Source organism: Stenella coeruleoalba, assembly GCF_951394435.1.
Source record: "Stenella coeruleoalba genome assembly, chromosome: 10".
NCBI classification, from domain to species: domain Eukaryota; kingdom Metazoa; phylum Chordata; class Mammalia; order Artiodactyla; family Delphinidae; genus Stenella; species Stenella coeruleoalba.
Window position 1 is genome coordinate 64,362,358 of NC_137156.1, and position 23,476 is coordinate 64,385,833.

The window sequence follows — 23,476 nt, forward strand, 5'->3', positions numbered from 1 at the left end:
CGGCGGGAGCGGCTCGGGCCACGTTCCCGGGCCCCGATGTCAAAGCTCCCCGGGCCCCGTCCCCTCCACACTCACATCCCGCCGCTGTGCGACCCCGGGCCGCGGCCTCTAGAGAAATGTCCCGGGGCAGGGGGCGGCGAGCTCCGCTCTGCAGCTCCACACACCCGCGTCGGAGAAGACGGAGGGGGGGCGGGGGCGGGAGAGGCCCAGGGAGGGCGCGGGGGAGGGAAGAGGCGCCCGGGCCGCGGGGTGGGGGGGGGGAGGGGGAGCGGCAGACGCCGAGGCGAGGGACGCGCGCGGCGGGCGGCGGCTCCGAGAGGCGGCCGGGCGGGGGGCGCTGGAAGCCAGGCCGGCCAGGGGGGAATCCCAAGAGCTCCATGAAGTCTCCCCGGGGCCGCGGACGGGGCGCTGTCCTGGGGAGGCTGTCGGGGGATCCCCGACACCCATGGCTAGGCGGGGGCCGCGGCGGCGCGCTCGGAGTAAGTCGGGGTTGGGGGCCAGCGGCGAGGGGAGCGGGTTGGAGTTGGGTAGGGTGACTCCGGGCCTGACCGGGGCGGGCGGGCTGGTTTGTCTCGGTGTCAGTCAGCGGCGCCTCTTCGGAGCCCCGTGGAGCCGCCAGCCCCGCGCCGCTCGGCTCCGTGGCTTTTTTGGAAACTTGCAAATGTTTTCGTAGAGAGAAAAGGGGGAGGGGAGGGAGGGAGCGAGGGAGTGACCGAAACGGAGCTCGGGGCTGCTGGAAGAACGGAGGCCAAGGCCGGGGGAGCTAGAGACGGACTGACAGACAGGCAGAGAGACCGGGCGTCCCGGCCGCAGGCGCGCTCTAGCGGCGCGGGCGCAGGCGGGGCTCCGGCCGAGGATGGGGAGGGAGTGCCGGAGGCGGCCGCGGACGGGATGAGGATCAGAGGGGGCCGAGGGGCAAGGAGCTGGCGGCCCGATCGCCGAAGGGCTCAGTGTCTTTGCAAAGTTGGGATCGAGTACCCAAGCTGCACGCCCGGAGCTGCGCAAAACGCGTCCCCCCACCCCGCCCCCCTACTTGCGCTAGCCGCGGAGCTAAAAATAACAGCCCGTTCGCCCCCTGCAGACCGCGACCCCAACCCCTCCCCCGACCCCTCCCCCACTGGGCGTGGGGCAAAGCCACAGCTCCCAGTTCCCCAAAAGAAAAAAAAAAGAAAAGAAAAGAAAAGGCGGTGCGGGGGGAGAGGGGGGCGGGGGGCGGGCCGGGGGCGGGGGGCCCGGCCATATGGATGTGATTTCTCCTCTCCGAGGCAGACGGGCAGCTCCGCAGCTCTCGGCGCCCGCCCGCCGCCCGCCCGGCCCCCGGCTGCCTCCCTTCCTCCCTCCCTCTCTCTCCTTTGCGCTCGCTCCCTAGCCCTCAGCGCATGGGCCCCGCGCCGGGCCCCGGGGCCTCGGGCCGCCGGGCCTCCGGGGTCCCCTAGGCCCTGGCGTGGGCGGGGCAGCCCGGCCTGACGCAGCTCTGTACCCCACCACCACCACCACCACCAGGGCCGGCAGCGGCGGCTGCCCCGAGGGACGGGGCCCTAGGCGGTGGCGATGGGGGCCGCCCGGATCGCGCCCGGCCTGGCGCTCCTGCTGTGCTGCCCAGTGCTCAGCTCCGCATACGTGCTGGTAAGTCCCCCGCTCGCAGTCCAGGACAGGCTTCGGGCTTGCTCTGGGGTCCCTGGGCGGGGGCTGGGGGTGGGGGGAAGGTGTCCAGGGCTCAGAGGCTTGAGTTCCCCCAGTATCCTGAACTTTGGGTGGGCGTCCCCTCTGGCCCGGGATCCTCGGTGCCTGCTGTCTCTGGGATGTCTGAACTCTGGGTTCCAGATGCCTAAGACTTCCCTATTTCTGAAGACTCGGTTGGGGTCCCAGGTCTGGAAATCTGTGGTTAGGGTCCTCCTATCTTCTGCTTCTCTGAGCATCACTGCTCTGTGTCTCCCTGGAAGATGACAGTGTGATCTAGCAGAAGATTAGGCTTTGGCCCTGATGTAGGGTCACACAGACTTTGCTCTGGGGTCCTATGTTTTCTGCAAGTTTTGTTTGCAGTCTGGGACACAGGGCTGTGGGTCTGAGGTCAGGGGGTAGGATTTAAGGGCCCCTCAAGCTCTCACCTTCGCATGCACACACACATGCGTGCACTCATGCCCAGCTTCACCCAGATGGGAAGATGTCTGCCCAGGGAGGCGGGTATGGTGTGGTATGGAGGAGGGATGGAGCTCCCCTGAAGGAGACTGACCTCACAGAACACTCCCACAGGAGAAACATGCTCCGGTGAGTGAGGAGACCCACATTCGTACCCTCCTGAGAGCAGAGGCCAAGAGGGGACCAGAGAGAGAAGAAGCGACAGACAGATAAGGTTAGAGAGAGAGAAGAGAGAGACAGAGACAAAGAAGATGGGGGTGAGAGCTCCCCAGAGCAGGAGGAGTAGATAGACCAAGAATAGCAAAGAAAAATAGGGAGAGACTGGCGGAGGCCAAGAGCTGGAGACAAAGAGCTGAGTACCCTCCTCAGACTGGGCCAGGGTCTGGGGACCATTTCCTGGGGAGTCAGTCAGATCCCACAGCAGCCCTGTCCTGCGGGAATCAGCAATTGCTGAGGAGACTGTCTGCCTGTGTCTGACTTCAAGACCCCCTGCTGCCTCCCCCTCACCTCCCAGGTGCGGCTATTTGCCATCTAGAGACACAGGCAGGCAGCCTTCCCCTGACCAGCTCCCTATCCAGGTGGAGCCCCAGGCGGGAAGGCAGGAGCTCTTGGATTCCTCCAGCTCTGCCAATGTCTGTGTAACCTTGGGCTATCCTTCTCCACGCCTCAGTTTCCCTATCTGTAAAAAGACACCAAGAAGGAAACATTTGCCTAAGAATCCCTTGATCTGAGGCTCTCCTCTCCTCTGCTGGCCTCAGTACACCCCATTCACTGTTGTCCGTGCCCACACAGCATGGCACCCCAAAGCCAGAGACATCGCCCCATACAAGGATTTGTTGATAAGGAAACTGAGGTTCAGAGACTATCAGCACCCTGTGCAGGGATGCTCCAAACACTGGTGAATGCCGGGGCCCAGAGCCATTTCCCCTGCCTCCCCTCGGGCCAGGCTTACCTTTCCCAGGGCCCCTTCCAGGGTGTGTGAGCATAGCCACTGTGCAGAGCCAGCCAGTGTGGTCTGCGTGCACACATGTGTGCAAGTGACTGTAGAGGAATAGACAGGGTGATGGGCGTGGGTGACCTGTGAGTATATCTGTGTGTCGAAGCAGGGCTCTGTGGGACTCAGCATGGTGTTCTCTGGGTCTGCGTAAGTGCGAGTGTCTGAGACCTTGTGTGAGCTCACGTGTGTCTGAGGCTGCGGTCTGCACATGACTTGTAGAAGCATAGTTATGCATGTGTGTGTGTCTTTGTGGTCACATGTGCATCCAGGTCTATTGTTTTCTTGTTTTTATTTAATAAATGCTTCTGTAGTGCTGTCTGCTTGCCAGAAACTGTTCTAAGCACTTTACAATATTAGCTAGTTTAATCTTTCCAACAACCCTCTGAGAAAGGTTCTGTTATTGTCCCCTTTAACTGACCTTCACACAACCGATATGACCATTATTTGTTGCATGTCAACAAGTGCCAAGCCCTGTGCCTCTATGAGGGACCCACACTGATTTCCAGGGAAGCTGAGGCACATGCAGAGAATTTGCCCAGCTTAGCCCTGGCCCAAGGCTGAGGGTAGGAAAGGAGGAGGGATGCCAGGGCTGCGTCTGCCCTGGGACCTTGTTGAGACATCTATGGCTGCACACTCAGGCCGTGAGTGCAATGAACCTTCCGTGGCTCCGGGGATAGAGGATATGGCCTGAGGGTCACCCAACACCCTGTAGGCCCCCTGGCCTCAGCTGGAGCCAGCAAGAAACTGAGTCTGCCAGCTCCCTCTCCTAAACCCAGGGGATACTGCTTCCACCCTCAGCTGATGGGCCCTGTCACCAAACCAATATGCTGCCTGCCCAGCTGGCCCCAGGACCAGGCTCACATCATCCTCCATGAGGGAGGGACCTCATGGTTGGAGGACCAACAAGTGTCCCACTGGGAGGACACTGGCTGTGGCCAGACTCAGCTGGTCCATCTTGTGCCTTACAGAAAACAGTAGCTGTGAGGTTGGGAGTCAGGTGGGCTGAAGTTTGGAGGAAGGGATGGGCCCACAGATTGTGAGTGGGAGGAAACGGGTGGTCTTATCCTTGGGGATGCCTCATCCTAAGGACACCCTCAGCATGCACGCTTGCGAAGGGGAAACTGCAGTGGGAGAGGCTGAAGGTCAGCGTTGTGGGGTTGGGAGGCTTAGAGTGTAGAGATATGACCTCAGGGTCAGACTCAGGAGAGATTGGGGTAGGTGGGACCCAGGGAACCCTTCTCAGCAGGCTCCAAGGGCAGCTCAGCCAAGGGGCTCACTTTTAAAGACAGGAAGGAACCAACACGTATTGAACAGTGGCCATCCCCGGATTCTGACCTAGAAATGGTCACAGATAGTTTCTCATTCCAGCTGTTCATCCACCCATTTTATGGGAAAGGGCCCTGAGGGTCACACAGTGAGTCTGTGGCAGAGGTGGGATTTGAACCCAAGTCTTCAGACTCCTGCACTGAGCGTCTTCCTCCAAAGCAGGGTGAGGGCTTATGCTGGCAGGAGATCCCTATGTCCCACTTAGGTTTTCTTTTTCTTCCTTTTCTTTCTTTTTTTTTTTTAAGTAGAATCCTTTGGTTATTTTACTTTTATTTTCTTATTTTAATTTCATAACTAATACTGGAATATGTTCTTTCTTTTATAAAAGAGTCAAGTAATACGGATTAAACAGAAGTTATCCTTGATTACTCCCAAACCCATTCCCTATTCTAGAGAAAGCAATTTTAAACAGTGTGGGTGGGGGATGTCCTCCCAGATCCTTTTCTGTATATTTCCAAACAGGTACCTTTTTGTGTGCATATAAAGTAGATAGTTTTATTCTGTCATTTGCTCTCTGTTTGTTTTTATAAATTTATTTATTTAATTTATTTATTATCTTTGGCTGCATTGGGTTCGTTGCTGTGCACAGGCTTCAGAAGTTGTGGCTCACGGGCTCTAGAGCGCAGGCTAGGTAGTTGTGGCGCACGGGCTTAGTTGCTCCGCGGCATGTGGGATCTTCCCGGACTAGGGCTCGAACCCATGTCCCCTGCATTGGCAGGCGGATTCCTAACCACTGTGCCACCAGGGAAGCCCCTCTATTTGTTTTTTAGTAAATGATAGCAGTTTGTAGATAGGGCTCTGCCATGTGCATTTTTCTACTTACAGATGTGTCTTGGAGATCTTCATGTCAGTGAATATAAATCTTTTTAAAGGCTGCATAGTGTTCCAAAACCTGAGATTCATTAAGCAGTCCCTAGGAATGTACGTTTAGATAGTTTCATGTGTGTTTGTATGAGTGTGTGTGTGTGTATGAGAGAGAGAGAGAGAGAGAGATTCCAGATGGTGGCAGGGAAACTCCTTGAAGTGCCTTCTCATGTCCTTGTGTGACCATTTCCCTGTAGGATATTTCTAGATTCTGTCATTGCTGGGTCTGAGAACATGCATATTTTTTATTTTAATAGATATGGCCACACTGCCCTCTAAAAAGCCTGTGTGGGTTTGTACTCAGCACTAGGAATGACGGAGGAGGTCTCTTCCCCACACCCTCTGTCTCACAGGGTAGCCCGAAGATTCTTTTCCTCACCTTGGCCATGGTGTCTCTTGCCATTTTAATATGCCAATTACCAGTGAGCTTTTGGACTTTTACATTGGCTTATTGTCCATCTTCTAAGAGCTTGCTCAGAGCCATTACCCATCTTTCTACGGGTTATTTGTCTTTTTCGTATTGATTCGTTGAAGCTTTTTATATCACCTGCCCTTAAACACCTCCACCCTCCACCCCAGCTCTGGGAGCTGCCTGTGGACAGAGCAGGAGGAGGGGGGCCGAGCCCTCCCGGGAACTTGGGTTTTCTTCGGAATGTTTTAATGAGGCATCAAGAGGCCTCCCCCAGATTCCTGTTGTGGGCCTTCTGGGGACACTCCCTGGTCCGGCCACCACATCAGGAAGGCAGCTCTTTCAGAGAGCCCCCACGAAAAAGAAAGGGTGGAGTGGGGGGTTTGCAGATGCCTGAAATTGTCTGCAAAATATAGTGTGACTGGGAGAGGGTGCAAAGTTTTGCTCAGATTCTCAAAGACATCAGAAACCTCCAAACCTTTCAGAACCCCAACTCTGGGACCTGCCTTTTGCAGAGGTGAGACCTGGTAGGATTCTGTTCTGCTGACCAGGTTGGGACCTGCCTTGTGCAGAGGTGAGACCTGGTAGGATTCTGTTCTGCTGACCAGGTTATGGTTAGGTTAGGTCATACCATCCTTCTGGGCCTTGGTCTCCAAGCCCAGGTAGAGGCCACTTATGAAGATCCACAGGGTCCTAGCAGCCAACTCTGCCATCCCAGGCTCCATCCCACTGCCTGCCCTGAAGGCCTCCACGCTGGCCAGGATGAGAGGCGTCACAGTGCCTCCCCCCAGCCCCTCCCAGCCCCGAACACAGGCAGCCTGTTCAGGAAGGCCAGGCGGAGGGGAGGAAAAGTCAGCACTTGTCAGCCATGGCGTGGTGGGGCAGGAGCGTCCCCGGCAGGGAACCCGTCCCAGCCTGCTCAGGCCAGACAGACAGACAGAAGGCAGCAAGGGCAGGGAGCAGTGCCTAGCCAGCCGGCATGGGAGACATCGAGGGGTGCCAGCACAGGTCCCAGTAGTGGGACCTGGAGAAGAGGGGCAGGAAGGCCAGGAGGTCACGAGGGGGTCTCCTGTTAGCCAAGGTTTTCTCCTCCTGGCTTTTCTGAAGGTACAAACTCTCCTCCCTCCTAATACGAGGGTGCAACTATCCTCTGCCCAGTTAGCGCTGAGCACAAGCTGCCATCAACCACGCCATCACCACCTGATCACCTTTAAGTCTGCGTCCATTCCTGAATTACCTTTGTGGAAGCTGCCTTAGGTGCTCTGCAAAGAGGCTCTTGCTTGACACAGTGAAAGATAGAATCCGGAAGAACTCTGTGGAAAACTGGTATTGAGGCTGGCACTAGAGGACCCATGTGGCGGGGTACTTCCTCCTTTCTTTCCCTTCCTCTGGGGTTGTTGCTTCAGTATCAAGCAGACCTTAGCTCCATTCCTGGCCCTCTTCTTTCAAACTGTACTCTCGCCTCAGTGGCCTCATTCGTAAGATGGGGATGTTGAAGGAGATGTGGTTAAAGCTCCAGGGGCAATGGCTGTTGCCAACATGTAGAGGGGCTCTCGTGGGGTGGGAGACACCGGTCACATCCAGGGATGAATGTTGGTAGATCTGCTTTCTCTGGAGGTGAGCAAGAAGCCAGCAGCTGTCTTCCCCTGGGGGAGCAGGCTGACGCCAGTCAGAGCGATAGATGAGATGACCCAAGAGGACATCCTGAGGCTGACACCAAGCAGTAGAAGGAGCCTCTTTCCCAGAGACAGAGGTGTCAGCAGCTGAAGAAGGATCCCTTGTATTTCCTCCTTTGTTTTGCCTGGAGGAGGAGAATGTAGGCATGTCTGGGATCACAGACAGCAAGTGTGTGGAATTTGGCAGTTAGGAGAGGAACTGAGAGGAGTGGCCCTCATTTGGTCAGTGGCACGAAACTGACTCTCCACCACCACTGTCACCGTCACACCTCCATCACCATCATTAGCCTTGACATCGCCCCACTCACTGTCTTCACCTCCACCCCCACTGCCCCCATCACTGTCATCTGCAGCTCCAACACCGTTCTCAGTGGGGTCTCCCTGGGAGCTGAGTTAGGAGGAGCTGCTTGCCCCCTGGCGGGAGGGGTACTGAGCAGATGGCTTTTCTCTTCCTTTGAGCTTCTGAACTCAGGAAATGAGAAGCACATCCGGGCTTCTTGACCACACATTACTTTCTCTCTGAGACAGCAGCTTCTATGTTTGTAGATAACATACTGGCTCCCAGCCCGCATCTGCACCCTGCCTGTGGCCCCACAAATACCAGCCCTAGGCTCCCAGGCCACTTCTCTCCCTGCATGTTCACAAACTGCAGATCACGCACATGTGTGCACACAGGAAGGTTCCACGTTGGAGGGTTGAACATGGGGAGAGTGCTACAGCCGAGCCCTCCAATGGTTAGGTCAGGGGAAGTCAGCCCTAACCCGAGACTGTAGGAGGGGCGTGGGAGGAAGAGGGGTTCGGGACACCTGGCACCAGGGCTAGGTGACCCTATCAGTGGTGGGTATGGACTAACTGACCCTTGGCCATGACCCAGCTCCAGGTCCCTCAGTCCTCATCCGTGAGACCCGAGATGCACAGACTCTCTGGATCTAAAATGATACAAGTCTGAGTCCTCCTTACCAGGAGCTAGGCCAGGAAACACTGAACTCTGCAGGGGGAAAGGGGCTGGCCGGGGAGGGTGCAGCGGATGGAGTGGCCAGGCCAGGAGGAGAATCAGAGCTCTCAGCATTTTCTGCATCACTCCACTAGAAAAGACCTCACTCAGGGCAGAGGCAGAGGAGGGGCCCTCCTGCCCCTTAAGCCCAAGTATGGGGGTCTGGCAGTGACCCTGAATCTTAGTGTGAGTCCAGGGTGGATCCAGAAATGCAGGGAGTTATCGGGGTGTCCTTTCACCCCAAAAGCTGGCCAGGCAGACCTCACCTGCAGGCCCTCCTGTACCCCCTGCTCCCAATCCTCCTTGGAGTCCCACCACCCACCTGCTCCTCACTGTGGCCCCCTGGTCTCAGTCATCTACTCAAAAAGTCTCCCCCTGCCTCTCTGGGCCCTGAGCCTGGGGGCACCCATGGTGCCCGGCAGCACAGTGGCCCATAGCCAGAGGCGGAGGGCCATGACTTGGTGCTGCTGCTGACCCAGTGGTAATAATAGCAACCAGCTTTTTGTGGGCCCCACCCCTGCCCAAGCTTTTCATACAGGACCTCATTTAACCCTCACAACAGCCCTATTATTATCTTGATTTTACACATGGGAGACTGAGGCACAAGGGTTAAACAGCTTTGCCAAAGATACAAAGTCAGTCAGTGGTGGAGACAGGATTCAAGTTCCGGTGCTGGGCAGAATCTCCTTAGATGAGGAGAGGGTGCAGCTGGAGGGAGAGGTGATGGACGAATTCCAGGCAGGGGAGCTGTACTCTAAAGCAAGTGGGGATGCCCTTGGTGTAGAGCTGCCCTCCACCCCTTGGGAAAGTGCTTTCTTGACTCCTTGGCTTGAATCCTTCTTGCTGCAATGGCAGTTCTGCCGTGATTGGGTGACAGAGAAATGGGGCGCACAGTCCAGGGAGGCCAGAGATGGTGCCACCGTCCCTGTGGGTGAAGGAATCTGGGGGCTATCTGGTGCCTGAAGCACATGCCCCTCTCCTGGGCATTCCCAGACCCACCGGGAAATGAGACTCCAGAAAAGAGGATGTGCCTCCTCTTGGCCACAGAGGGCAGCAGTAGCAGTAGGTGGCGGCTGAGCAGATGCCTTGGGCCTGTGATAGGGGGTGTGGGTCAGTTCCTGGTCGTCACCCAGCTGCACACCTGTCTGTCTGTCAGTCTGCCAAATGGGCAGTTTTCAACCCATGGCTGCATGCCTTTAGTCTAGGCCATCAGCCGTAACCCTCAGTGGGTCACATCAGTGGGCTAGTCTGTCTATCGGGAGGGCTGGTGTGCCAGACTTTGGGGACTGGTGGAAGCCTGTCAGCCACTCAGGAGCTTTTCCTCAGCTGGAAAAAATCTGGTGATTATCTGTTCATCTTGAAAGAGATGAAGGTGGGCAGAAGGAGGAAGGGGTGGTGGGGAAGGGGGCATGCTGAGGGAGTAAGGATAAGATGATAGGAAAGGTGGTACTGACCGTGGTTACGGGGCTGGTGGCAGTGATGGTGCTGATGTTGCCTTTGGTGGTAATGGTGCTGGTGGGGATGGCAATGCTGGTGGTAATACTGGAGGTGGTGGTGATGGTCACGGTGGTAATCGTGCTGGTGGAAACAGCACTGGTGGTGGTGATGGTAATGATGTTCTACCAGTTGTGATGGTGATGATGGTGGGTATACCGATGGTAATAGTAGTTAGTGCTCATGGGGGTAATGGTGGTGCTGCTGCTGCCGCTGCCGGTGGTATCGGTGGTATTGGCGGTGGGCGGCGTGGTTGTGTTGGTGGTGTTGGTTGTGGTGGTGATGGTGGTGGTGGTTACTGACAGAGGTACTAGTTGCAGTAATGGAAATGGAGGTGAAAGGGTGCTGTAGTGGGGGTGGGATGGGCAGGGCAGCTACCCAGGGATCAGACCCCTCAGCAGCTTGGATCCCCAATGCCAGAGGCACAAAGAGAACTTCAGGTTAGTCTTGGAGCCCCCTGGATTAGGGAAAACCCTAGTTGTCCTCCCTCAAGCCCCATCTCCCCAGGGCTACTTCTGCCCCAGCCTGCTCAGCCTTAGCTGCGGGTGGGGGAAGTTAGAGGAGCTGTAGGGGCCAGCAGCAAGCACGTGGGAATCTCTCCAGCAGTTCCCGGGCATTGGGTCCAGCTGAGATCTCAGGGTCCAACTCAGACGCCAGTGATCCGCGAAAGCACGGACACCCACAGACATGCAGGCTAATGAGCAACCGTATCACACACTCGCAGACACACACACGCGGACCTTTACCCAGAAACATAGGTACACATGCATGTTCACAGACACCTCAGGCTCACGTCCCAAATGTGCGTGCTGGACGATCCCCACGTGAGAATATACAGAGACAGGGGCACACACGAGTGCACACACCAGCCAGACAGCATTGTGCGCGGCCACTCAAGGCTGTGCCGCCACTCACACGCAAAGACGCGCACGCGCCTCTGCTAAGTGAAACCAGCAGAACCCAATCCCAGCCGAGCCAACTGGAGACTCCTTGGCCCTAGAAGCCCTTGCTGCTGCCACCGAGAGACTCGGTCAATTAACTTCTCCCTGCAGCGGTCTCCCTGACCCTCCCGGCGGCTGCCCGCCCCCGCGTAATGGAGCCCGCCCCTTCCCCCCACCTCCACCTCCCTCCCCTGCCTCCTCTGGGCTCTCCCACCCTCCAAAGCTCCGCTCAGACTGAAGGGACCGGGCCCTGACAGGGGATGTCTGAGGGGATGCAGCTCTGCCTGTTGGAGGTCTAAGGGAACCAGGCTCTGTCCTGGGGGTCTGCGGGGACATGACCCTGACTTGGGGGTGAAGGTGGGGTCTGAGGGGATGCATTAACCTCTTGTGGGTCCCACTCATGGGAGTGGCTGGGCTTGGGCACACTGAGTTTTTCCCAGGGCGGGATGCTGCCTTTACCCCCTGACTTCCTTCCAACCCTAAGTCAGGGAAACAGAGGCTCAGAGTGAGTCCCATCTCACCCCCACCTCCGTGACGTTCCTGCTCCCTTCCTTAAAATGATGCCCGTGAATCCTCGTGGGTGGCAGCCAATACCCAGGGTGTACATGCTGGAAGGAAAGAAAGGAAGGACATTCCAGGCAGAGGGAACAGCAGGAGCAAAGGCCGGTCCACATCATCAGAACACAGGGTCTACTTGGATGTAGGGAAACTTCCAGATAAGCAATGGATGTGGGTGACTCCCACCCACAGCCTGCACAGGAGTGCCCCGCCCAACCCAGACCACTTGCCAGCAATTTCTCCATCCTCTCCCTCTTGGGACCTCAAGGGTGGGAGGAGTTGAGGCACTCTCCATTCACGGGGAAAGCACTGACTGGGGAGAGGGCCAGGATGGAAATTGGTGACTCCCAAGGTCCCGAGGGCACTAGGACTTGAAGGAATCCAGGCCCTGTTTCTTTCCCCAGAGTTCACCACCCCTTATCCACCCCCTCTCCACCCAGGTCCCCAATAGACAGCCAGGATCCTGTGAGGATCCACCCTGGGACATTCCATCCCTTTCCCATGTACCCCTGGGGAACAGACTGGACAGAGAATATCAGTGGCTGCAGCCTATGGGGTTACTATCGGGCAAGCAGGGGACAGCACCCCTCCCCCTTTTTTCCCTATGGTGGGGCAGGCCCTTCCCCTTGAAGCCGAGGCTTCCCGTCTGTACAATGGGGCTACATAAGGCAGATTTCCCGCATTCTTTGGAAAGGGGGGGGAATCCCTCAAGGAGGTTGGGATAGTTGTGGAGTCTGCTGCTCTGCTGGGAAGTCCTGCCTGCAATCTGACCTTCGGCTTGGTAGGTGGATGCAGATGACGTCATGACCAAAGAGGAGCAGATCTTCTTGCTGCACCGTGCCCAGGCCCAATGTGAGAAGCGGCTCAAAGAAGTCCTGCAGAGGCCAGGTGGGGGCGGGGCTAAAGGAGGAGGGTCTGGGGGCAAGGTCAGGAGACAGAGGGGCCAGAGGAAGGTGGGAGTCCAGGATGCAGATCCAAGTGGCACCAAGGGAGGGTAGGTCCAGGTAAAGTGGGCCAGGCCAAAGTGAGGACCAAAAATGGGGTGAGTCAGGTGAGATTAAAGTCAGCAGGCTCAGAGATGCACTGAGCCTCCCCTCCCAGGGTGGGGATAGGAGGTTACGGAGGCAACTACTGACTGAATTACCTCGAACTGGTTTAGATCTAGTGAGGCACGCCACGATCAGGAGCACTGATGAGGGCTCCAGACCCCGCTGGAGTGGGCTGGGACAGCTTCCTGCAGGAGGAGGAGCTATCCAGTGCAGGTGCAGAAGGAAGAATAGGTCTTTGAAAAAGGCCCCCTGGGCAAAGGGCAAGGCAGAGGTGTCCAGGGTCAGGAGAATGGGGCTGGAAGGGGAGGAGAATAGAGGGATACGGATGGGTTTCTATGTCAGTCACATCCACTGTCCAGTAAAGGGTTCTTGATGGGGTAGGAAGGCTTCCTTCTACCAACACAGCATCTCCATGGGACCCCTGCCGTGGTGAAGCTGGGAGGGGCACTCACCTGACCTCACAGCTCCTGCCCCAGTCTCAAGCTGGTCTCTTCCTTGAGTCCCTTTCCTGGAAGCGGAAATGGAGCTTCATTAGCAACCATCCAGGCCTCTGACTTCTGTCTGATTAATCTCCTCAACCTGGAAGAGGCCCAGACCCCACCTGACTGGCAGGGAAGACAGCTTCCTCCCCTGCGCTGGCCCTCAGACTGCTGGGAGGGGATGCTGATGTACACCCAGGACGCAAGCACACAGTGACGTACCCTGGAGCCCACAGACTTTGCTCCCCTTCACAGGGACTGACATGGTCTCTGCAGTCACAGCCCTGCCCACACTGGCCCCGCCGGTGGCTCCCTGCTCCCCTGCCCCAGTCACATCAGGGTCTGGGCAGTCCTGAACCCAGCCGTCTTTCTGGTTGTGGAAGCATGGAGGCACCTCCCTCTGCCCTCTCTTTGTTCACGATGGAGGCCTTCCCTTCCCACTCTACCTCATCCTGCTACCCCCACCCTACTGATGCCCCAGGGTGCAGGCAGGAAAATGGGCACAGCCATTCTATCCCAGCCCAGGGTGTCTGCACTCAGCTTCTCATTGTTGCCACAAACCCCGACATGGGAGGGCCAGGGGGCCTTGGCTTGGGCTGTAGCTGAAGGTTAGATAATGAGGAAGACTTTCAGCAAGGAAGAGAGACCTCAGGCATCTCTCCAGTGGAGGGAAAGGCCAGGCCCCATCTCAGATGGAGAGTCTCCAGGGTCCCTTGTGGAAGCTGTGAACCCCTTACTTGGGTATCCTAGGGCAGGGGATGGGGTAGGTGGGCTCATCTGTCTTCCCTTGACAACTGCATCTTGCTCTTGTCTTTCGTACCACCAGCTTCTCGACCTACACAGCGCTCTGGCCGGGATTCATTTTCACTGTTTCACCTCTGTTGACATCACCACTACTGTCTACTTTTGCCATGCGCCCCCTGGTGGGGCCTTCGCCTCCTGCGTGGGCTTTGGCTGTGACTCCTGGGTCAGACATTTCTGCCCGGATTTACCGCTCAACCCACTCACTAGTTGATCCCACACCTGAATTGTGTTCGTTACCATTTGAACCCCTTGTTTACAGTCTCATGCCGACTGATTACTTCTGCACCTGGCAAGCACTTTACAGTTTGTAAAGCACGTCCCTACCTGTCATCAGCCTAGGTGTCAGCAGGGCAGGGGACAACCCCCACGGTACAAAGGGGGAGTCTGAGGCAGGAGGGTGCCCTGGGTCTTCTGCTGTAGTGCTGTCAACAGCCATAACTGGCCTAATTTCTCCAGCTGACATAATGGAATCAGGCAGAGGATGGGCATCTGCATCCACATCAGGGAAGCCCAAGAAAGAGAAGGCATCTGGGAAGCTCTACCCTGAGTCTGAGGAGGACAAGGAGGTGTCCGCTGGCAGCAGGCACCGAGGTACGTCTGTGCTTCCATGCATCCATCTGAGACCGACTCGGACCCACTTGCCCCACGGCTCCACAGCCTTCATGTGAGCTCATGCTCCTCGGCTCTTGTAGGAGGGGAGGTGCTAGGAGGAGACTCAGCCCAGGGGGCAGAGTGTGGAGGGGGCAGGCAAGCTGGATGGACTAGGGCCCCCAGGAGGTGTGGGCAGAGAATTTGACTGCACACCTCAGGGGTGGACCCAGGGCTGTGGCCCCTCCCATGGAGAGAGATGACAGAGAACCCAGGAGACAGAGGGGCAGGGAGAGGCTGGGAGAGACCCAGAGACAAAGAGAGGCAGGAAGAGACAGAGAGGGGACCAGGAGGCACACACTGGGACTGGGACTCAGGGTGTCATAGGAGGGTGCATCAAGACACATAGTGGGGTTGGCCATAGAGACAGAGCAGGACAGAAGGGCGGCTGTGAAGGGGTGGGGCCAGACAGTGGGACAAGGAGGGCAGAAGAGAAGAGGAGGGAGATGCGGGCTGCATTGTCCCTCAGGGAGGTAAGGAGAGACAAACGCAGAGCCCAGGCTGCAGCCACAGGGCCAGTTTGAACCGGCTGGGTGGGCAGCAGATTCCAGATGGGCCACATCTGGGAGGCTGTGGTCACCCTGTGGCTCCCCAGGGATCAGAGGGAATCGTGGGCCTGGCCAGGCGGGGCTGGGAATATGGTGCCCAGGACAGAGAGCCTTTCACCAAGCCGGGGTGGGTCTAGCCATCAAGGCAACCTTCCAGGGTGGCTGGAGAGTCCTGTGGTTGGAGCCCTGCAGGGGGAAGAAGGAAGCTGGAAGTGGAAAGTGGAAGATTCAGAGGCTGGAGACGCTCCAAGGTCACTTAGCATCTCTGCTGTGAGGCTGGAGCCCCAAAGTGGGATGTGTCTCCCTGCCTTGAATCCCACAGTTAGCACTTAGATTGGGGGGATTATATGTACCCCCACAAGTGGTCACCAGAGCCTCACAGCAGGTGCTCAGGGCGGGTCTTGGACAGTGGTGGAAGTGCATATCAATCCCAATTTCCCAATGAAGAAACTGAAGTGCAAAGAGAGTAGACACCTGCATGAGGTGGGCAGCTCTTCAGGAGTCCGGCTGGCACTGGAAACTAGACCTTCTTCCTCTAGTCCATGGTCCCTGGGCAAGGAGCACATAGGAAACATTCTCAGCTGAGGGACAGTTAGTCTGGGAACTTGCTCTTCTTTAGGGACACCTGGAAGGTGGGACCAAGAACAGAGAGAAAAGAGAGAGGCCTGGCTAGGGGCTGAGCACCAGAGGAGGGCAGGGCCCCTGGGCTGTATGACCTTGGTAAATCACTCGCCTCTCTTGGCCTCCACCAGCCAATCTAGAAAATAGGACCATTACCAGCACCTGCATAGAGGGTCTGAGGGAATTCTATGAGGCCAGGTGGCTGTAGGGCACAGTAGGGAGTAAGGGCTCAATACATTCTCTCCAGAATGCTCCAGGCCTGAGTTCTCCAGTCTTGGGGCACACCTATCCCTGAGGGAGCCAGAGACCACAGGTGTGTTTATTCCTCTGGGTCACTAACCATGGATCTGACTGATGTCCCCCACCTGTTCTGTCTATCTCTGTGGTCACAGGGCGCCCCTGCCTGCCAGAGTGGGACCACATCCTGTGCTGGCCGCTGGGGGCACCAGGTGAGGTGGTGGCCATGCCCTGTCCCGACTACATTTATGACTTCAATCATAAAGGTAAGGCGGGCTGGAGTAGGGTGGGGACCACAGGGATGTCAGGACTTGGAGCTCAGGGCTTCAGTGGTGCCAGACCTCTCTGCCTGCCCTGACCCTCCTATGGACCTGCAGGCCATGCCTACCGTCGCTGTGACCGTAATGGCAGCTGGGAGCTGGTGCCAGGGCACAACCGGACATGGGCCAACTACAGCGAGTGTGTCAAGTTCCTGACCAATGAGACTCGTGAACGGGTGCGAGGCTTCCCCCTCCCTAACCTGACCCGTGTAAGGCCACCCCACTCCACTGGTGACCCCTGAACCTAGTCCTGACTCATCTAGCAACCTTAAAGTGGCCTCTGACCCTTAACCTGATGCTCACCCCAGTCCCAGGGCTCTGACAGTAACTCCCCACCTGCACAGGAGGTGTTTGACCGCCTGGGCATGATCTACACCGTGGGCTACTCCGTCTCGCTGGCCTCTCTCACCGTGGCTGTCCTCATCCTGGCCTACTTTAGGTGGGCGGGGCGAGGAGTGGGTCGGGGGTCTGGGGTGGGGAGGGGACGTGGTCGGGGAGGGGCCGAGGTGGGGGGCGTGGGGCGTGGCCAAGGGCGTGATTGGACCGGGCGGAGGCATAATGTCTCTCTTCCGCTCACTGTACCCCTGCACACCAAGCGCCGCTTCGTGCCCTCCCGCCGCGTGTCCCCGTGCCCCCACCCACGGTGTTGTCGCGCGCTCCGCAGGAGGCTGCACTGCACACGCAACTACATCCACATGCACCTGTTCCTGTCCTTCATGCTTCGCGCCGTGAGCATCTTCGTCAAGGACGCGGTGCTCTACTCCGGCGCCACGCTTGATGAGGCTGAGCGCCTCACGGAGGAAGAGCTGCGCGCCATCGCCCAGGCACCGCCGCCGCCCGCCGCCGCCGCCGGCTACGTGAGTGCCCCCTCCGGCGGCCCGCGCCCGCCCGGGGCCCCTAGCCACCAATGGCTTCGCGGGAGCCCCACCCACCCTGCGGCGCCTCTGCCCTCGCCCCCGCCTGTCTCCTGCAGCCACGCGCTTCAGGCCACTCACACCCACCTCTCTGCGTGCATTGCACCTCTCAGCCCTGCTTCCAGGCCCTGTTGCCCAGAGCTTTGTGAGTGTTCCCCCTCCCCGCACTTTCATCAACACTCCTGCCTCGGCCCCGGACCACCAGTCACCCCACCTCTTCACCTTGATCCCCCACCCCCGTCGTCCGTGCCCTCCTGCCTGGGCAACATCGCCTCCACACACACCCCTCAGCCCCTGCCCTTGGTAGAGCCTGTCCCTTCCTCACCAGCTTGACTAGCACCTGTCGTATCTTACCAGCACCCCCTCCCACTGCCCATCCCTCAGCCCAGCCCAGCCCTCCCCAGATGCAGGTCCTGCTTTCTGGCTAACACCAGCTGGTCTCCTAGGTGGGCTGCCGGGTGACTGTGACCTTCTTCCTTTACTTCCTGGCTACCAACTACTACTGGATTCTGGTGGAGGGGCTGTACCTGCACAGTCTCATCTTCATGGCCTTCTTCTCAGAGAAGAAGTACCTCTGGGGCTTCACGATCTTCGGCTGGGGTACGCAGGCAGTGAGGTGCAAGCAGGGTGGGACCATGGGCAGCAGGGTCAGAGAGTGCCACTGAGGGGAAAGCACCCATACAGCGTATCCTGTGCCGGATGTGGGGCAGCAGGTGGTGAGCCGTCTGTGACTGACTGCCTCCCCCACCCCAAGCTCAGGGAACAGGGCTTGGCCAAGGGTTAGGGTTCACTTGGGGTTGTCTCAGCCTGGAGTTGGGGCTCACCTGGAGGCAGGTTCACCCGGGGTTGAGGCTCAGCTCAGGAGAGGGAGGGGGGGACTCTCAGGTCAAGATTCCACTCAGGATCAGAGTGGATCTTGGGTCAGAGGTCAGCCTGGGGCTGGAGTTGGAAGGCAGCTATTCTCACCACTGTATCACCACTGCTGGGGCTGGAGTTGGGATCTGGAACGCTCCCTCCACCCTGAGCCCCACTTCTCCACCAGTCCCCACGCTGCATGGAGCTGTCCATGCTTCTGCCACCCTGCCCACAGGGTCCATGGCCCAGAACTGCAGGCCTTGGCTCTAGCATCATCTAGGCTTCAGCAGCTCCTCTGCAGAATGGGTTGCTGGGGTTCTGCACTCCTCCCCCCACAGGCTGTGGGATCGAGTTACCAATAATTGTCCATTATTGTTGGCAGCTCCAGAGCTTGGCCAGGCTCCGGGGCAACTGGCCAGACTGCAGAAGGGTAGGCTGGGTGGCTGGAGCCCTCCCTGCGCTCAGCACCTAGAGGCCCTCACATCAACAGCCATAGCCTCCCTGCCCTTTGGTGGACACTCTGACCTTGACCTCATCCATGGCAAGCCCCAGAGTTGCAGGCTGATGTGGGCTCTGGGGCTAGAGGGTATCAGTGTGGGCGAGAAGCACACAGATAGGGGAACACAGAGAACTTTGTGGCACAGGAATGTCACAGCTCCTTTCCTTGCATAAACCCAGGTCATGCCCTGCCCTTCCCAAGGGTACCCTGGGCCCAGAATGAAGTGTGTGGGGGCAGAGGGTGGGGATTTGGGCTCATTCCTAGAGGCAAAACTCACTCAGAGGTACCATGTGCCATCTGAGTTGGCTTGGGCCTGGGCACACTGAGATTTCCCTGTAGCCCTTTATCCATCCTGGAACAACAGCACACCCTATCCAGCCTCATCCACGGGGCTAGGACTTTGTAAAGGGTGGCAGTGCTGGAATAGAAAACCCGTGATGATAAGCTCCCTCCCTCACAGGGAACCCCTAGCCCAGAGCAGCACCCTTTAGGGGAGGGGAGGGCAGAATGGACTGGGTGTGGATAAATTAGTGATACCTTATTCACCAAGTGCCCAGCAGGAGTGCATGTGTGGTACAAGATGCGGAACCAAGATGAGGGCAGAGGGCTGAACAGGGTCGTGAGGGCTGGAGCCCTGAGGGGAGGCTGTGCGGACAGCAGGGCAGCACATGCAAGAGTAGGGCTCTGTCACCAATTAGCCCATGTGCCCAGGGTGAGGGGGGTCAGGGACAATGGTGGGCTAAGCTGGGGGTCACCAGGGATGAGGGGAATGGGACTGGCAAGGTGGGCTGAGGAGAGAGACATCATGGACAGTCCCTCACACACTGTCTCCCTCTGTGCCCACAGGTCTGCCTGCCATCTTCGTGGCTGTGTGGGTCAGTGTGAGAGCCACCCTGGCAAACACCGGGTAGGTCCAGGTGGAGAAGTGGGCAGGAGGCTCTGACACAGGCCAGAAACACCCCTGCTACCCTCTTTCTCTGTAGAGCACGTGAGGGGCACCTCCTGTACCCTGGCCCTGAGTGGCCCAGTTTCGGGAGTTTTCAATTCAGCTTCAAGCTGGGTACCCGCTCAGGGTCAGCGGAGGCTACTTCAGAAGGGACCTCTGAGGGTGGCCTCAGGCCTGGCCATATATGACACTCCCCTGTCCTGTGCTCTTGGTGGGAGTTGGGGGACAGCTAATGTCGGAGCAGACCAGCTCTGGAGCCTCCCTGTGGGAAGGCTCAAGTTGGGAACGGCAGGGGGTGGGGGCTGATGCCTCAACCTCCCCCAGGTGCTGGGACTTGAGCTCCGGGAACAAGAAGTGGATCATCCAGGTGCCCATCCTGGCCTCCATTGTGGTAAGCAGGGGTGGCCACAGAGCTGGGTCGGGGTATGGACCGTGGGTCCCAGTGACCAGCCCCTGACAGGGACCTATAGAGGCTTCCCTGGACCCCAGGGTTGGAGCCACAAGGCCCAAGAAGCAGCTGATCCCCACCCGAGTCCACATGGGGAAACCAAGGGCCTAAGGAGCCACCTGGAGACACAGTGGCAGAGCAGAGCCTGAGCAGGGTCATGGGTCCCAGAGTCCTTGCCCCTCTCTGCTAGGGTGCAGCCTCGAGACGCAGCCCTCCCTCACTCCCACAGCTCAACTTCATCCTCTTCATCAACATTGTCCGGGTCCTCGCCACCAAGCTGCGGGAGACGAACGCTGGCCGGTGTGACACGCGGCAGCAGTACCGGTGAGCCACACCCACCATGCCCAGGCTCCTCAGAGTTCAGGGGTCATCCAACACCAGCACCATGTACAAAAGCAGACAGAGGCTCCACGAATGAGCCTGTCTCAAGGAAGGACTCAGCTCCTGACTCCCTTGCTGGCCCTGCCAGCAGTGATGGGATCTTGCCTGGCTTCTGGGGGCACCCCAAAGCCAGGCTGGGCCTCTTGGCGCTAGGCCCTGCACTAGAGCTGGGGTCTGGGCAGGACAAACCCAGACTTCTCCTCAGAGAGCTGGTCGCAGGGAGTCTGAGAGACAGGTGGGCAGTGGGTGGCCTTGAGAAGGCGGAAGCTTGACTGAAACCTGAGGAGGGACCTTGGGATACCGAGGTAAGGCCACGGGGGAGTGGGGGAGTGCCTGCAGAGGGACCAGCAGGTGCAAAGGGCCCTGGGACAGGGCGACATAACTTATGGTCCACTCTGGGACACCTCAGAATCAAGGGGCCCTGTTAACACTTTGCTGAGAAAACAAAGTGTCATTGGCTCAGGTGAACTGGGTTCCCCCACTGGCTGCCAGAGCCTCGGGCCTTTTAGTGGCTTCTGGAGCCTGGGGTTGGCAGGTCGGGGTACACAGCGCCTGTTGAGGGGGAAGTGGCTCCACCCTGACCCCCCTGCCCTGCTGGCCCAGGAAGCTGCTCAAATCCACACTGGTGCTCATGCCGCTCTTTGGCGTCCACTACATCGTCTTCATGGCCACGCCATACACCGAGGTCTCAGGGACGCTCTGGCAAGTCCAGATGCACTACGAGATGCTCTTCAACTCCTTCCAGGTGCGCAGCCCTGTCTGAGGGTGAGGGGCGGGTGGGGTTGGGAAGGCTGCTTCCACCCTCTCCAGATGCAGCTCTGGGCCCTGACCCAGTACCCTCTCTCCACAGGGATTTTTTGTCGCCATCATATACTGTTTCTGCAACGGCGAGGTAAGCGGTGGGCCACGCTGGGGCAAGGCAGGAAGGACGCAGAAGTGCCGGGGGAGGGTGGGTGGAATTTCCTGGTGGTCCGGTGGTTAGGACTCCGTGCTTCCATTGCAGGGGTCCCGGGTTCGATCCCCGGTCGGGGGACTAAGATCCCACAAGCCGCAAGGTGCAGCCAAAAATAAAAAAAAATTTTTTTAATTAAAAAATGAAAAAGAAGTTCCGGGGGTTCCCGAGTCCTGTCCCTTCATTCTTCTGCCTGGTTCTTACTCTGTTCCTCCAAGAACATCCCTGAGGACGTTCTGAAGGCAGAGAGAAGTCTTTCCAGATGATTCAGGCTGAGGATGCGCTAGGATTTGTGGGCAAAGCCAAGTATCTTCCCAGCCCCACGGTTGAATCGGTTGAATCGTCTGTCATCCAGATTGAACACTCATCCACCCTTGGGGTCATTTGAGCTTTCTAGATTCTGGGTGTGTCAACTGCCTGCAGCCAGGCGCCATGTTCTGAGAATGACGGGATTCTTCTTGGCCTTGAAATTTTCCAGTAACAGCCTGCGCCTCTTTACATTCAGTGCTGAGTGTTGCAGGGGCAGGGATGGGGGCACCGCTGGGGTTGGGGACATGTGGCAGAGGGGTTAGGGGCACACCTGACCACCCACCCTCCTCCTGCCATCCCAGGTACAGGCTGAGATCAAGAAATCCTGGAGCCGCTGGACATTGGCACTGGACTTCAAGCGCAAGGCACGCAGCGGGAGCAGCAGCTACAGCTACGGTCCAATGGTGTCTCACACAAGTGTGACCAATGTAGGGCCCCGCACGGGACTTGGCCTGCCCCTCAGCCCCCGCCTGCTGCCTGCTACCACAGCCAATGGCCACCCCCAGCTGCCCGGCCACACCAAGCCAGGGTCCCCAGCCCTTCAGACCACACCACCTGCCGTGGCCGCTCCTAAGGACGATGGGTTCCTCAACGGCTCCTGCTCGGGGCTGGATGAGGAGGTGTCTGCACCAGACAGGCCACCTGTCCTATTGCAGGAGGAATGGGAGACAGTCATGTGATTGGGGACCCGAGGGTTGGACCTGTGGACATAAGGGTGGACAAGCGGACCAAGAGACAGGTTGTTGGACAGTTGCCCACTCAGGACTGGGGCTGGGAGGATAAAATAGGAAAAAAAAAAAAAAAGGAAAAGGAAGCAGCGTGTGGCTTCCTGTGGTCTGAACTGGGCACCTATTCCAGGAGGGGAGGAGCTGGGAGCCATGGGGGTGTTCTTGGTCTTACCTCAGGAGGGGGTCTAGGAACCATGGGCCAGTCCCTGGGGGGTCGGGACCCAGCCCGGCAGAAAGGGCCTGAGAGAGGCCCCTGTCTAAGCCTAGAGAAGCTCAGGTTTGCTGGGTCATCAGCACCCCAGTGGCCCCATGCAGGAGGAGGGCCCCAGCCTTTCCCTGTCTCCAGCTGTCACCTCGGCTGCTCCCTGCACTTGTACACAGGCTCCACAGGCACCCAAGCTGCCTTTGGCCCAGGCTGAGTCCACAGACCTACTCACCCTGAAACACTCATATTGCCCACCTCTAGGACAGAGCTATGTCTTCCTTTCAGACTGGGTGCCCCCCAGGACAGAGTGGAGCCTCTCCTCTCAAACTGGATTTCCTCTAGAACATGGTTTAACCTCTTCCCACAGACTGAGGACCTCTTCCACCCCGTGACAGGGCTGTGTTTACTCCTCAGACTGGATACCCCCAGGACAGAGCTGTGTTCACCCTTCAGACTGTCCCCCCCGCAGAACAGCGCTATGCTCACCCCTCACGCAGACCGGGCACCCCCCAGGACAGGGCTATACTCACCCCTCAGACTTGTTACCACCTTCCCTTTAGATGAACCCCCAAGACAGAGCTGTGCTTTCCCTTTGAACTAAATGCCCCCAAGACATGCTGGGTACCCCCCTCAGGTTTGGTGATCCCAAGCAGGGCAAGGTTCCCCCATATCCACTTGGATACCTCCTCCCCAAGGGCTGGCCCTCCTTCCTCAGGATTTTTGCACCCAGTCCAAGGCCAGGCCTCCCCCTTTAGACTGGGCAGCATTTGCCCCCTTGACTGGATGTCCAGGATAGGACTGGACCTCTTACATCAGTCTAAGCTCCTAGTCCAGGACAAGGTCTCCTCCCTTAGACCTGGAGCTCCTGGGCCAGGGCCAGCCCCCCCACTCAGAGAGACCCTGAGCCCCACCTGGGCCATCCAGGTGTTGGCAGAGGAAGTGGGAGCCCTCAGAGGGCCTGGCAGGCAGTCAGGACCCTGTTTGCCTTGAACAGGGGCTGGAGCCAGGTAGTCATTTCTCCCTTCAAGGCCTCACAGCCCAGCCAAGCCGCAGGGAACACGTAAACACCAGCCGAGCCGGGCGGCAGGCAGGCAGGGAGGAGGAGCCCAGAAGACCCTGACTCATCAGCCTCCTT

General features: G+C 58.2%; 1 protein-coding gene across 2 annotated transcripts; it reads left to right on the top strand.

Annotated features, from left to right (window-relative positions):
• Positions 1 to 398: 398 nt before the first annotated feature.
• On the top strand, positions 399 to 22,561 carry PTH1R (parathyroid hormone 1 receptor). Of its 2 annotated transcripts, XM_079934013.1 has the most exons (15): positions 399 to 479; positions 1,504 to 1,626; positions 12,184 to 12,286; positions 14,187 to 14,321; positions 15,940 to 16,050; positions 16,162 to 16,280; positions 16,449 to 16,543; positions 16,769 to 16,961; positions 17,465 to 17,618; positions 19,219 to 19,279; positions 19,643 to 19,709; positions 19,996 to 20,090; positions 20,751 to 20,892; positions 20,998 to 21,039; positions 21,711 to 22,561. In XM_079934013.1, exons 2-15 carry the CDS (start codon positions 1,552 to 1,554, stop codon positions 22,086 to 22,088), a joined length of 1,770 nt encoding a protein of 589 aa, XP_079790139.1. In that variant the 5' UTR covers positions 399 to 479; positions 1,504 to 1,551; the 3' UTR covers positions 22,089 to 22,561. The 2 variants fall into 2 exon arrangements, with proteins under 2 accessions (XP_079790139.1, XP_079790140.1); XM_079934014.1 differs by lacking the exon at positions 399 to 479 and having other exon boundaries at positions 690 to 1,626.
• The last annotated feature ends 915 nt before the right edge of the window (positions 22,562 to 23,476 follow it).

Bases quoted from the DNA above. Each gene is read 5' to 3' on its own strand.
- PTH1R (XM_079934013.1), top strand. From the start codon at position 1,552: ATGGGGGCCGCCCGGATCGCGCCCGGCCTGGCGCTCCTGCTGTGCTGC. The intron at 16,544-16,768 runs GTGGGCGGGGCG...CGCGCTCCGCAG, and splicing joins CTCATCCTGGCCTACTTTAG to GAGGCTGCACTGCACACGCA. The intron at 20,091-20,750 runs GTGAGCCACACC...CTGCTGGCCCAG, and splicing joins GACACGCGGCAGCAGTACCG to GAAGCTGCTCAAATCCACAC.